The sequence below is a fragment of the Ptychodera flava genome, chromosome 16, assembly GCF_041260155.1.
Source record: "Ptychodera flava strain L36383 chromosome 16, AS_Pfla_20210202, whole genome shotgun sequence".
Lineage (NCBI taxonomy): Eukaryota > Metazoa > Hemichordata > Enteropneusta > Ptychoderidae > Ptychodera > Ptychodera flava.
In genome coordinates this window covers 32887845-32900792 of record NC_091943.1, presented here as the reverse complement: position 1 = coordinate 32900792, position 12948 = coordinate 32887845, and the positions used below count along the sequence as shown (strand labels likewise).

At 35.1% G+C, this 12948-nt stretch overlaps 2 protein-coding genes across 2 annotated transcripts in view; one reads left to right on the top strand and one right to left on the bottom strand.

The window, feature by feature from the left end:
* Positions 1 to 8311, top strand: part of LOC139114638 (ATP-binding cassette sub-family A member 2-like) — an 88292-nt gene extending 79981 nt beyond the window's left edge. The window contains exons 37-46 of the mRNA XM_070676475.1: positions 125 to 248; positions 984 to 1055; positions 1662 to 1768; positions 2145 to 2286; positions 2887 to 3021; positions 3311 to 3414; positions 3755 to 3953; positions 4391 to 4528; positions 4757 to 4924; positions 5633 to 8311. Of these exons, the coding sequence (XP_070532576.1) occupies positions 125 to 248; positions 984 to 1055; positions 1662 to 1768; positions 2145 to 2286; positions 2887 to 3021; positions 3311 to 3414; positions 3755 to 3953; positions 4391 to 4528; positions 4757 to 4924; positions 5633 to 5665 (1222 nt within the window). The 3' untranslated portion in view covers positions 5666 to 8311. The remainder of the gene's footprint in view (positions 1 to 124; positions 249 to 983; positions 1056 to 1661; positions 1769 to 2144; positions 2287 to 2886; positions 3022 to 3310; positions 3415 to 3754; positions 3954 to 4390; positions 4529 to 4756; positions 4925 to 5632) is intronic.
* A 958-nt stretch (positions 8312 to 9269) lies between these two features.
* LOC139114639 (valine--tRNA ligase-like) overlaps positions 9270 to 12948 on the bottom strand; it is a 30075-nt gene continuing 26396 nt past the window's right edge. The window contains exons 20-23 of the mRNA XM_070676476.1: positions 12475 to 12586; positions 12000 to 12175; positions 11272 to 11421; positions 9270 to 10630 (exon numbers count right to left, since the gene is read on the bottom strand). Of these exons, the coding sequence (XP_070532577.1) occupies positions 10562 to 10630; positions 11272 to 11421; positions 12000 to 12175; positions 12475 to 12586 (507 nt within the window). The 3' untranslated portion in view covers positions 9270 to 10561. The remainder of the gene's footprint in view (positions 10631 to 11271; positions 11422 to 11999; positions 12176 to 12474; positions 12587 to 12948) is intronic.

Below are 12948 nucleotides of genomic sequence, written 5' to 3'. Positions count from 1 at the left end.
TTCATGAACAAAAATATTTGATTTTGAATGTCACCCACCACCAAAAAATGCCAGGATGTAAGGTCATGCATGTTAAGGTCATGAAAATGGCCAATGACTACACATTATGTTAATTGTTTCGCAGGAAAGTTATGTCCAGGAAGGACTCTGTTGAAGAAGAAGAAGATTCAGACGTTGCTGAAGAAAGACAAAGAGTGCTCAGAGGAGAAGCTAATAATGATTTATTAAAACTTGTTAACCTTACAAAGGTAGGAAAATATCGTAGATAGTGTTCAGTAATGCCCTGGAGGGTAATAGTCACTGATGGGGTCTTTGAAGTCAATAATGAGTTTTATAGCATTGTTGATATTTGGGAGGTCATAATAAGCAATGTAGGTTACAGTCCCCAATGACATGTAACTCAGTGTTTAATTATTGATGTAGCAGAGGGCTGCCAACAAATTATCTGATGACACTGAGAAGGTTAAAGAAAAATGATATCACAAAAAAGGCAGTTTGGTAGTACCTGATCATATGAGAACTCAGTTATCCTGAGGTTAAACATCAGTTTCTGAAGGTTAATAATGAATCATCAAAGTTAAAAGAAACAGAAATGAAAATAGTCAACCTTACGTTTTATATACGTTGCTGTAAGTTTAAAGTGTTCTTCCAAGTGGGTAATATCTAAGACAGAATAAATCAGCATGCTTCAGAACTTTTTAAATAGTTTATATTCACAAAAGCTAATCTAAAGTTCAAGTCAACATTAACTGTAAAGTCAGAGCTCAATATTTCGCTATTTCTGTTGCATTTTTGTCTTGCTATAGTTTTGTTTTCTTGTGATCATGGTGTGAAGCAAAGACAAAGTCTACATCTGATCCAACCATATTTTCCATTGTCATGCGTCTGTAAAGTCAAAGCTTGGAATAAACGAGAGTACATGCTATCGATAAACAGCAGTACTTTACATAATGATGAAATAATGTAATCTTTTTGCCATGCAGGTATACAAGAACAGGAAGAGAGGCAGACTTCTTGCTGTGGATAGGCTGTGTCTAGGAGTACCACAGGGAGAGGTAAGCAGTGAATTTTATCATTATAGTGAAGGTATATCAGATCCACACAGACACCAGAGAAAAATTTCTAAACAGTGGTCTGTTTGCCTGACTGAACATTACAGATAACATTTTCCACCACAATCAAGTTCTGTAGTTCACAAAGTAGAGAAATTTTCAACAACAATGTACTATACATTTCCTCAGAGTTTTAGAATCATCTTATAGAGGGCAGTAGACAACAATATTTTACTTAATAGAAAACATACATGTACTATTTCTGAATTATGCAATCATAAAAAATATTCATGTATTCATTGTCGGTTTTACTCAGAATAAACTCTAATAGTTATATGCAATATTTCTTAGAGATTGTGTCACAGTTGTAGGAAACCATTATTTCAAGTTCAACCAGGCTCTTTTCAAACACTGACATGTAGTTTAGCCTGTGGTATCATAACTTACCATTAGTGTGGTGGATAACAGAGTTTCATAATGGATGATCAACTGTTATGAGATTCCAAGTGTATCAAGTTTATCATATCTCATTTCTGTTGCCAAAATAACAACAAAGTTGTCATAAAAATCTATACAATGTAACAACCGTTACTGTTGAAATTTCTCCAGTGTTTTGGATTGCTTGGTGTCAATGGAGCTGGCAAGACCACAACATTTAAAATGTTAACAGGAGATGAACTCATCACCAGTGGAAATGCCTTCCTGAATGGACACAGGTATGGCTTGCAGCTAGGGTGTTGCATTAAATGGACAATACTGTAACTTTTGATTAGGGTGTTTATGATCCTTGGTGAGCAAATTCACCAATCCGAGTTCTATTTAGATTGCCGTATTTTGGCTTGGAGCAGTAGATATTGCTATTTTGCCTTTTCAACAGACCCGGGAATAATAATGCCCTTGCCGTCTTTAATTTTGAGAATGTATGGAAAACTAGCAAACTAGTCTTTTATATTGACATTGATACTGCCATAAAGTAAAAATTTATTCGTTCACCCGTCAATTACATAGTCAAAATATGTAGAGTGGATTACCATGAGAAAGTGATAGGCTGAGGGAAATACTTAAGTTTGGTTTGCTCTTTTCCATTTGCAGTATTTTGACAGATCTTCGTAAAGTTCATCAGAACATTGGTTATTGCCCACAATTTGATGCAGTCTTTGATGAACTGACTGCACGGGAGCATCTGCTGCTATATGCCAGACTCAGAGGTATTCCATACAAGGAGGAAGACAAGGTTTGTCAAATCTCAACCTTTAATTGTTCTGGGTAAACACTTGTTTCCAACTATGCATTATATGGCAGAGTGCTAGAATTCCCTTCAGGCTTCGTTGTGTTGGGTATCCATCAAGTAGACACTAACTTGATTGCTTTCATAAATTTACACCAGGCACAAATTGTACCATGAGGCTGACTTTTCACCCAAACAACTTAAGATATTAACTGACCTAATTTTACTTGCTATGATATTCTTATTCAATGTGAAATGATAGGATTTATGAACTTCATCCCTGATCAAAACTGGAAATCCTAGTTGAATCGTTTTCCTGGCTGATCATTTTTTGTGATACTTGGTACAAACATGTTCAGCCTTCACTTTATTTGTGTTAACTCAAATACCTTGTATACAGGTTCATCATTGCCACAAAGAACAATAGGAATGTACCAAACTTTATCAGTAGAAGGGTAAAGCTGCAATTCCTAATTATCAGAGTGCTAGGACTGGAGAAATTGTGCACAAGTGTGCATTGCATACTAAATTCTATAGTCTTCCATATGAGATCTTGAGAAGAATTACATATTAAATAAGATATATTTCATGTTAAATATTCTACAGGTTGTAGACTGGGCCTTGAACAAACTGGCATTAACTCAATATGCAGATAGACCAGCTGGTACTTACAGTGGAGGTAACAAACGAAAACTATCAACTGCCATTGCTTTGGTTGGACATCCACCTGTTATATTTATGGTAATGACAGTTTCATTTCAATTTTGCTCATTTTCAACATAGTGACAGATTTCAGTATTTTGATTTTTGTTTGTTTGTGTGTTTCTTTGTTTTTTTAATAGCTTGTTCATAGGTATATAAAATGAACACCTACATTATTACAGTTGTTCCCAGAGTGAAAGTCTCCACTAATGATACCAGAATTATTCTATGAAATAAAATTGAGTGTTTTAGATAGCTGGTCTTTAGCCAAAATGAAAAGTGGAGACAGCACTTGGTGTCAAATTAATTTTTGTTTATTGATCTACAGGATGAACCTACAACTGGTATGGACCCACACTCCAGGCGTTTCCTATGGGATTTGATTCTGAGTATAATCAAAGATGGTCGATCAGTGATACTCACATCACACAGGTAAATAGTCCTGATCTGATAGCTTTGGTACAATTCAAAGTCTTAGTAAAACTATGTCACCTTTTGAACTTCACAGTTTGAAATGTCTTTGTACTGGGATACTTTTAATTTTCCAACTAAATTTGAACAGACAGTGTTAATAATGGTGATGTATTCCAGTTATCATTGAATTATGAAGTTAGAAAAGCCTTTTATCTGCAAAGATTACAAATACAGGTTATCAAAATAACTTTCCATCAATTGTGACCAGTTCTAGACTATTATTGCTTACAAAGTGAATTTAGATTCAAAATTGGAAAAGAATTATTCAACTTGATATGCCGGGTTATTTCTATTGCAGTATGGAAGAATGTGAGGCACTATGCACCAGACTTGCTATCATGGTGAACGGACATTTCAAATGTCTGGGAAGTATACAACATCTGAAAAACAGATTTGGTGATGGCTACACAGTAACAATCCGATTGAAAGGTTCCAGGCCTAATCTTCAACCAGTTATGCGGTACTTTATGAGGGCATTCCCTTCTGCTGTTCTCAAAGTATGTCACAGTAAATCTTTACTTTTAAAAGAAATGTTTTGCATCAAGAGAATAAATGATATATTTTTGTTGCATCAATACTTCTCTTTTCGTTTGGTGGCCTGTTAAAGTACTTGTTATGTGTTTGACATCAGACAAGTTGGACGACAAATTTTGATTTTCTGCCTTGTTTTTAATGACAAAGAAACCGATCATATTTGAATGTATCAGGGTGGGGTCTGGGTAAACGCCCACCCCCTATTTATAAGGAAAATTATATGCCCCAGACCCTAGGTGCTTACACAGATAAATCAGGTATATCATTCTGTCCAATCTAGCTGCTTCATGGAGTATTATGAGAGAAGCAGTCCTTCCAGACTTTCAACCTTTGTTTTACTACATCTACAACATATGCCACAGTTTCAATGGGTTCACTACACTTTTGGTTTTCTTTGCAGGAGAAACATCACAACATGATACAGTATGATCTGCAAGCTGATGACATGTCACTCAGTAACATCTTTGCTGAGATGAAAATCATGGAAGACACGTTCAACATTGAAGATTATTCAGTCAGCCAAACAACCCTGGATAATGTAAGTTCCATCAGAACGTTAGCAATTTAGCCTCAGCAAATTGCTGTGTCTGTGAACCTTGTTGATACCAATCAGTCGTATTTTGTCAGTGTTAATCATGCGATCAATAATAGCTGGCTTTCAACTCAGGGACAGGTTTAATGAATCCCAAAATTTTATACTTTCTAACTGGTTTTCAACATGCAAGCTTGCATAATACTGAATCATGGTAAATATCTGTTTTTGTAGGTGTTCATAAACTTTGCAAAACTTCAGTGTGATAGAAGATCTGATGAAACATTAGCTATACCTCAGAGATCAAGAGTTCCATCTGAACTAGAAGATTTACTTGGTGATGAAAATCTAGCAGATGATAACAATGAAGATCCGTACAGTGTAGGCTTTGATGGTGTTGAGGTGAGTTTTTAACCCACTATTCTCATATCAGTGTAATTTCCTCCACTCTTCACACAGTCAGTGTTTGCGCTTACAATGGTTAGGTGAGTTTTCAGACTAATGTACTCTAGTCTTCCTTACCTTGTCAGTGTTATCCTTGATGATATTGAGGTGAGTGATTAGATATCCTCTATCACTCCTTACCCAATCAATATTGGTCAAACAGTGTCACGTTTTATTAACTGACATGGTCAGTTTTAATTTCCCCTTCCTAAAAATCCAGTATCTTCACATTCTGTGCTGTGAATGCATATAATTTGCATGTTCCAAGATCAAGTGTTGCAAGTAGTCTGTAAGATTTTATTATACGATCATTCTGTGAAAAGTGCACTTGTAGTCTCGTAGTCTGCGTAAAATTGCCGACCAAAACTTCCTGAAAAGTCCTTGAATTTGGAACTTATCTGTGAGTGAAGTTGCTCCATCCCCAGAAACTCTGGAAGTTTAAAGCAATCCCTTCTATTTTCCCAGCCGTCACTCTGCATTCTCAAAATCATAACCTCCATAGACAGTCAGTTCATGTACAACTTGTAAGGTCACTGTGCCTGATGGGGAAATTCATTAGGTTAAAGAAATATTTCTCTCATCTTGGCTCTTTAGTAGTACCTGTTGTTTGAATTTGAAGCAAGGTGTTTATAATAAAGATTTATTTTTATTTGCCTCATCTTTTAGAGTCATCTTGCCTTCAACATGGAGATGGTATGAATGTCTCAACAACAAACATGCTGAAATCACAATAAATCCAAGGCTATTGAAGATTTAGCCATTTGTCAGATTAAACTGACAATGCAATAGATGATGTCTTACCATTCATCTGGAAATCCAGAGGAAAAATGTAACTTCAGTGTTGGACAACATGATTATTCTCTTTTCAAGGGGACTTTTCTGTAATCTATCTATCATTCCTTGATGCATGGGTCTAAAGAGATATTTTCAGGAATTTTCTGTCAGCTTTAAACAATATGAAATCTGTGGTCCAAATTGCATGCTACCTGTTGTTACATGTACCTAGCATGTCATATTATTGTCAGAGTAATGTGTGTTAGGACTTTAAAGCTATGACAGTATCTGTCACTTCAGATCATTGTAGTTTGGCTCAGAAAAGACTTCAGATAACTTGATGTAAAACCCTATCATCCCTAAACACCCAATTATCCAACATGACTATAAATATGAAGAAACTTGGTATATGACTGATATGGCTGTTATGACCAATGTAAAATGGTGTAAAATTCTACATCTTCAATCGTGAAGACTGCTGTTATGTGCAATTTTTGTGCTTTCCAGACAGTTTTCTTCATTACGCCTTTGTTATATTCAGTGGCAACTGAATTTATTTTCAACATTTCATTATAGAAGATTCACAGAATGTAACCAAAATTAACCATGGCTCATTTTGCACCAATAAAGCCTGAGAAGAACCAAAAATGTTTTTGTAATGAAACAAGAAAACAGTCATTTATTGAGCATGAAGGATAATTGCCAGGTGATATTGTAAAGTATATCGTACCAGTATATTGATGGTGCAAATACAGCGATCTGATTTGTCAAGACACGAAAAGAAACGTGGTATATTGGTGATATACCACAGCTGGCAGACGAGCGAGCTCTCAGCTTGAGCAAAAATCTGTTTTTTGATGTTCCAAGCCAGAGTTTCAATATACTGTTATGATATAATAGCAATTAATCACACCCAGCGACGGTATACCACTTGATTTTGACCAGTTCACTTCATATGTGCACTGGCTATCGCTTGTGCATATATGTCGTGAACTGGTCAAATTCTCATGGTATACTATCGCTGGGTGTGTTTTATTGCTCAAGTAAACATCAGAGATTGGGATACACACATAGATAGAATGTCTACACAAGCAACTTTAAAACAAAAGGACAACCTCTGTTTGCCTACATCATAGCAAACATAAATTTGAAAGGGGTTTGAAAGGTTCATAAATTTTGAGTGGGCAAATCCTCAATGAGTTTCTTGGCACTTCCATAATTACCTTGTATATGCAGCAAAAAGGTGGTATACCATAGGTATTGCAAAACATCAATGTACATGCACAAAGGTCAATGTAACTGGCATGAGATATGGTAGTGTCATATTAGCTATATTTGACAGTGGACTAAGTCTTCTGTTCAAGATTTACTAGATAATGACAGTGGAAAACGCAATATGCAGTATCTGGTATTACCAGTCAGCATATAGATTACTTTTAAGCTGAATTTTCTTTAAAAACACCGGATAAATTGATGTGTGTAATATTTAGTGTTCTGCTTCTGCATATCATTTTGAATATGATTATAATATTTTAAAAGTTTTCTTTGAAACAACAGTTCATATTATCTTGATCTTTTGGAATGATGTTTTTTATTGCTGACTTACGGTAAATTGTGTTGAATTTTTTGGGAGTTTTCATTTACCGTGGCTGTCACATAAGTGACTTCTTTCTGTAGCCATTTTTGTACTGTCAGAAAAATGTACCATTTTAAGGTGCTGTGGGTACGAAAATATGTTTTCCTGTATTTCTCAGAGGCATTTCTATAATGCGCTGCCTGTCTTTTATTTCCACATCACCACAAATAATGTATTTATTTGCCAAAAATAAAGAGACAAGTGGCTGTTTATGTCTGCTTTATATTTGTTAGTTTTAAATTTCTTGCAAAATTCATACATTGTAATGCATATTATGTTTTCATCACATTTGCAACAACATGGACCAAGATTTTTTTTTTCAGAAGGAAACAGCAGACCATATCAACTTTTCGTATTTTTAATATTTTACTTAATTTATGACAACTTACTCTGCAAAACCATTTTTCACAAATTGTACTTCTGGCATGGCAGCTCATAGGGAAAGCTTTTAAGATCCTTTTTTCTAACTGAAATAGTACTTTTGAAGATATGGAATTTTGAGTTCTCTTACTTCTACAGGGAGTCATCTGAAACAGCAAATTTTGAATTCAAGAGCAGAAGCTCACACCAAACAAAAAACTCATAAATATTTGAAAGATTTACAATTTTCAAAGAAACAGTGCATTTCTCAACTTCAGAAGTTGTAGCAAGAAAAATTTGGCTTTCTAAATTGTAAAAGTCGAGTAACTTACCGTTGTATTTACATATTTCTATTAGATCTATTTTGTCTTCTCAAGAAATATTAAAAAAACCGTACATGTATTGAAGCTGTATATATTTGTAGCCTTCTTTTCTATGGCTTCAGAGTATTATTAAAACAAGATTTATCAGTGTATTTAATGCAGAGAAAAGAAAAACAAGCTATATCTTGTAAGTGTTTGAACCTTGATTTAAACAAAGGTTACTCCTGATTAAAGCTGGTATATGAATCAAAAGTTTGATGTGCTTGTTATTTTGTTGAATGAGTGCATGGAGCTTGGAATGGGGCAACTTAAGAATAATGAACAGAATCCAAAAATGTGTTTTGTACTGTATTGGACTGAATAACTTTTTAATGTGAACATTTCCAAAGGGAACTGGGTGGAGTAATTGTACTTTGTGGTGACTATTTTTGAAAACTTCAATAAGGGCATGCAAACTTTCCATGTCACAACTGTAGGCATATATATATTACAGGCCAAAGTTTTTACAGACTGTAATATAAGAGAAAAAAAAACAAGTTTATGGGATTTCATAAGAAAAATATAATGGAAAACCACCTGTTTGCAATCAAAAAAAAGAATCATTAGTCTATAATTGCTCACTAGTAGTGACCAATTACTTACTCTTGCACTTTGACCAGGCATAACTAGACTTGTTACATTGAAATGATTGGTCTGCCCTTCCTAAAAGGCGAAGTGACACACCATGGACCCAAGAAATCCTCTTTGACCGCAGTACTTCAGCAATATCACATATTACCGGCACATGTAACAGTATAGATCGGACTCCAGGAAGTTTCATGAAAAACATCTTTGGATCAAAAAATTACGAAAAGGCCAAAGTTACATACTAGTACCATAATAGTACACAAGGATACATTTAATTTAATGATTATTAATGATATGGGAAATTTGGATATTTGTTTATCATTATTATTGTCAGAACTTACTCTCTAAATCTCTTAAAACATACATGGATCACAAGATTGTTTTTGTTTTTGAGTTGAGACTGAATCAATGTGCCAAAACCTGATTGCAAGCAAGTCCACTGTACAAGTAAAAGTTCATTCAGCTCCACTGAATACCTACTAAACATTTTCTTAACGTCTTGTTTGAAGTGCAAGCACATACTTTTTAGTTTGTTGCTCAAGAACAGTTGTAAATCCTTAGAGAAAGCAAACAAAAACAGAGCTGAAGTGGATGGTTGCCTTGACAACCTGACTTTATTCACACAAGAAGTGAACAGTTTCTATACCAGAAGTAGATTACTGTTGTAAACAATCATTACATTATTCTTGCTGTTGACTTGAAAGTTGGCACAAATACTTGCATTGTCATAAGCTTCTAATATGATATCTTGAACTACATTTCAAGAACACTGTTTTGGCTTTTCCAGTGGCAATAATTTACCAAAGAGATTTCACTACAAGTGAAATGTACCATACTTCCTGAGACGTGCATCTGTACTTGAAATGGTAAAGTCTGAAGTCACAGTCATACCGGTTTACGAACAGTAAAATATGTGTGTATTCCTTAAATTTCAATAACTGATGCAAAGCTAGGTCTGTTCCCATGTAAGCCTCAAAATTGTGCGAAATGTTTTGTGTCACAAATATGACATTGCATGTCAAAATTACATCATTTTCGGCAAAGAAATTTGGTACAATTTATTCCTTACTTGAGTGAGCATACAAAAAGAGGTCAGTTCTCTCTTTCAGTTGATTTGAAACTCAAGTGTTTCAGGTCTCCCTGTGACATTTTGCACTGAAGATACATACAGTCTACTAAATCACTATTGCGCAGAGTAATCTTAAGACATCACACAGGTATTCTACAGGTGTTGACAGGTAATTTATCTAGATATATAGTAATTGCTATATTGACATCCCAGTTGGCAAAGAACAAGCCATTAGCCGTGATTACAGACCTTGACACTGGATCAGCTGTTCTCATATGGTATGCAGTCTTTTGTCAAGGTTTTGATCTCAATTATTTGGTGTCCTTCATATACATGTAGACTCAATGTAGACAAATTCTATTGCTGGGTACAAGGTTATCCAGTCATATAGAGAATGCCATGTCTGTTACAATTAATGTTTACATATTTTATAGCATTACCATTTGAAGTTGGTACTATCTTCGTTTTTAGTCTTATGAAAGGTTCTTTTTCTTAAAGTTTGCATTGAATTTTGTGACACACAGTCTGTTTAAAATCACTGTAAATTGATAAAGGTTTGTAAGGACTTTGGATCACTAATATTTACTTCATGCAAGGATAAATTTACAGTTTCAATTCACTCATACTATTTTCAGTCCAGACTGAAAGAAAGGCTAATTCATGCCTTTTGAGTTGAGGATTCTTCTGGTCTATAAAACACAATAGTTGGTAAAAATTGAAAATTGCATTAAGTTCTAATTCTCTGTGGTAAATTAATCTTAAAATTTATTTCCTATATCTGCCTGACAAATTTGTGTGCACTTGGTCTACTCTGCTGCCTTGAGCATCGAAATGGCCGCTGTCAATTTTACAATCTCATTCTCAGTCTGGGAAAGCTGTAATTGAGAGAAAAAGGAAAATTTGAGGAAACATATATACGAAACCATACTGATACATGTATTTGTTAGATTACAGTTACACGTATAGCAGATAGATATGAAAACCTAATATAAGTACACTAGTGTACCTGCAAAGTTAAATTGAGTGTGAGACTCAATTTCTATTTGTCTCAAGAAAATGAACAAATCTAAGGTATTGAGTCAGCGTGGTAGCTAAGCTCAAAACAATGGCCCAGTGCAACAAGAGGGGCGTATCAAAGCATACAAGATACGCCCGTCTTACACTGGGCCATCGAAAAGTAGATGGCAAATATTAATCTTCAAAAGTTGACGGCAGAATTGCCTGAGACTGGCGTGATGGACTGGGAGGCAGGGGAGGAAGTTTTCCAGTTGGAATAAAAGTAGCTGGTGCTGATCGTTTCACAGGTAGGCATTCATCAACTTCAGTGAGAGTTGACTTCTAGAAATTTCAAGTAGTTCCTAATTTGATTCAAGGAGTTCAAAAATATTGTAATGTGGAGGACACACTGATTACACATTGCAGTGGCATGACTACAACTAGAAAGAAATCCCTGGACAAAGTCCTCAAAACTTGACTTTGTTGGGGAGCAATGAGACAAAATGGTGGAGAAACTTACCTTTTCTGCATTGGCTTGTCGGATATTTTCTGGGACTTTGGTTTCATAGTCTTCGATCTTGGCTGCGTTTTGTAATTTGGTTTGCTGTGCAACTAATTTTTCCACCTTTTGTTCTAATTTTGTGACTTCCTTGGCCATGTCAATCATGCCCTGAAAAACGTGAGAAGACAAATGGTGAAGCTGTAGTTGTCACTCTGCTATAAGGTTAAGGTCACGCTTTACCTGTCACTTATAAAATCTTTGAAGTTTTTTTTAACTGTCATTGATAATTCAAACATGACCTAAGAGAAATTTAGTCGGCAGACAACGGTGATACAGAATCTTAAAGCGGAAAAGGTCAGGTGTTGCCAATTTTTGCACATATAACATTAAACTGTGATGTACTGATAAGAAAATGTACATCAACACTGTTCATTCTACCAAGGGAAATATTTGATAGTTACTTAAATTTCCCAAATGTAAAATAAATTGTGTAAATTTTTTGTAATTTTTATGATTACCCTACTTCATTCAATGAATGAATACAAACATCTAACATTGCTTCTTAATACATGGGTCAAGACAAGTACTCATATGAACTACGAAATGTTCATAGTTCAAGCATCAGCTTCTACATGTAGTAATGAAAATTCACAAATTATCTAAGATTCAATCTGTGAATTTCACCACCCTGTGAATTCCTACAATGTGAATTTCACAAAATGTACAAAATCAGAGAGTTGCCATACCTTGAGTAGAAGATGTACTTCACATTTATCTGAGACAGTAGCAATAGCACAGCCAAGTGGTGGCTGTTCTTCATGTTGTAGGAAGTGGATTGTGGATGTGCTAGCTAGCGTCTGCATAGTTGTACTGTATGGTTCCAATAATGTGGCAACAGCTGCACTGCTGCACCTCAGGTACACTGTTATTGGACAGAAATTTATAATCATGGCAAACTATTAAATGCTATTGGCAGGCTATAATCATTGGCTATAAAACAAATTTGTCATGACCATCATGTATAGAAGAATGGCTACAAGACAAGATCGAAGATACACATAGGGACGAGTATCTGTACAGAAAAAGAATATTGGCAAAGTCACATTGATAAACAGTTATACACTCAGTAAACTTTTACCAAGGAGGACAATGTGCAGGCAATGTTTTGCCAGGAAGATAGGGAAACACAGTAATTATATTTTTCAAAATAATTCAACTTACCCTCCGGTTTTTGTTTGGTGAGTTGATATTCAGCTCTGATAACACGGATCTGTTTGATGACATTCTGGACAAACTCAAAATCTTGCTCCAGTTGTTCATCTCTGAATGCAAACTGTCAAGTTCAAACAAGTGAAAGAGACGTAAAAGTAAGACTTGCCTTTATAAATGAGAAGTTTTTTAATGGTTCACCACACCGTGCTTCAAGAGACTTGGCATTAATGTGACAAATTTGGATTTTGTGTTTTCTGCAGTCACAATAAACCCTAAAAAGATTTTGCATAACAAAGAACTGAAATGAACAGTCTTTTTTTTGGGGGGGAGGGGGGAAATCAGTCAAAATGCACATTCTGTTATTAATATATTATATACCTGAAACACATTGTTGATGATTGAATAACAAATTCCTAATATAAGGAGTACAATCCTTCAATGATGGAGGAGAAATCTAATGAATTATGTCCAGTCTTTGATCAA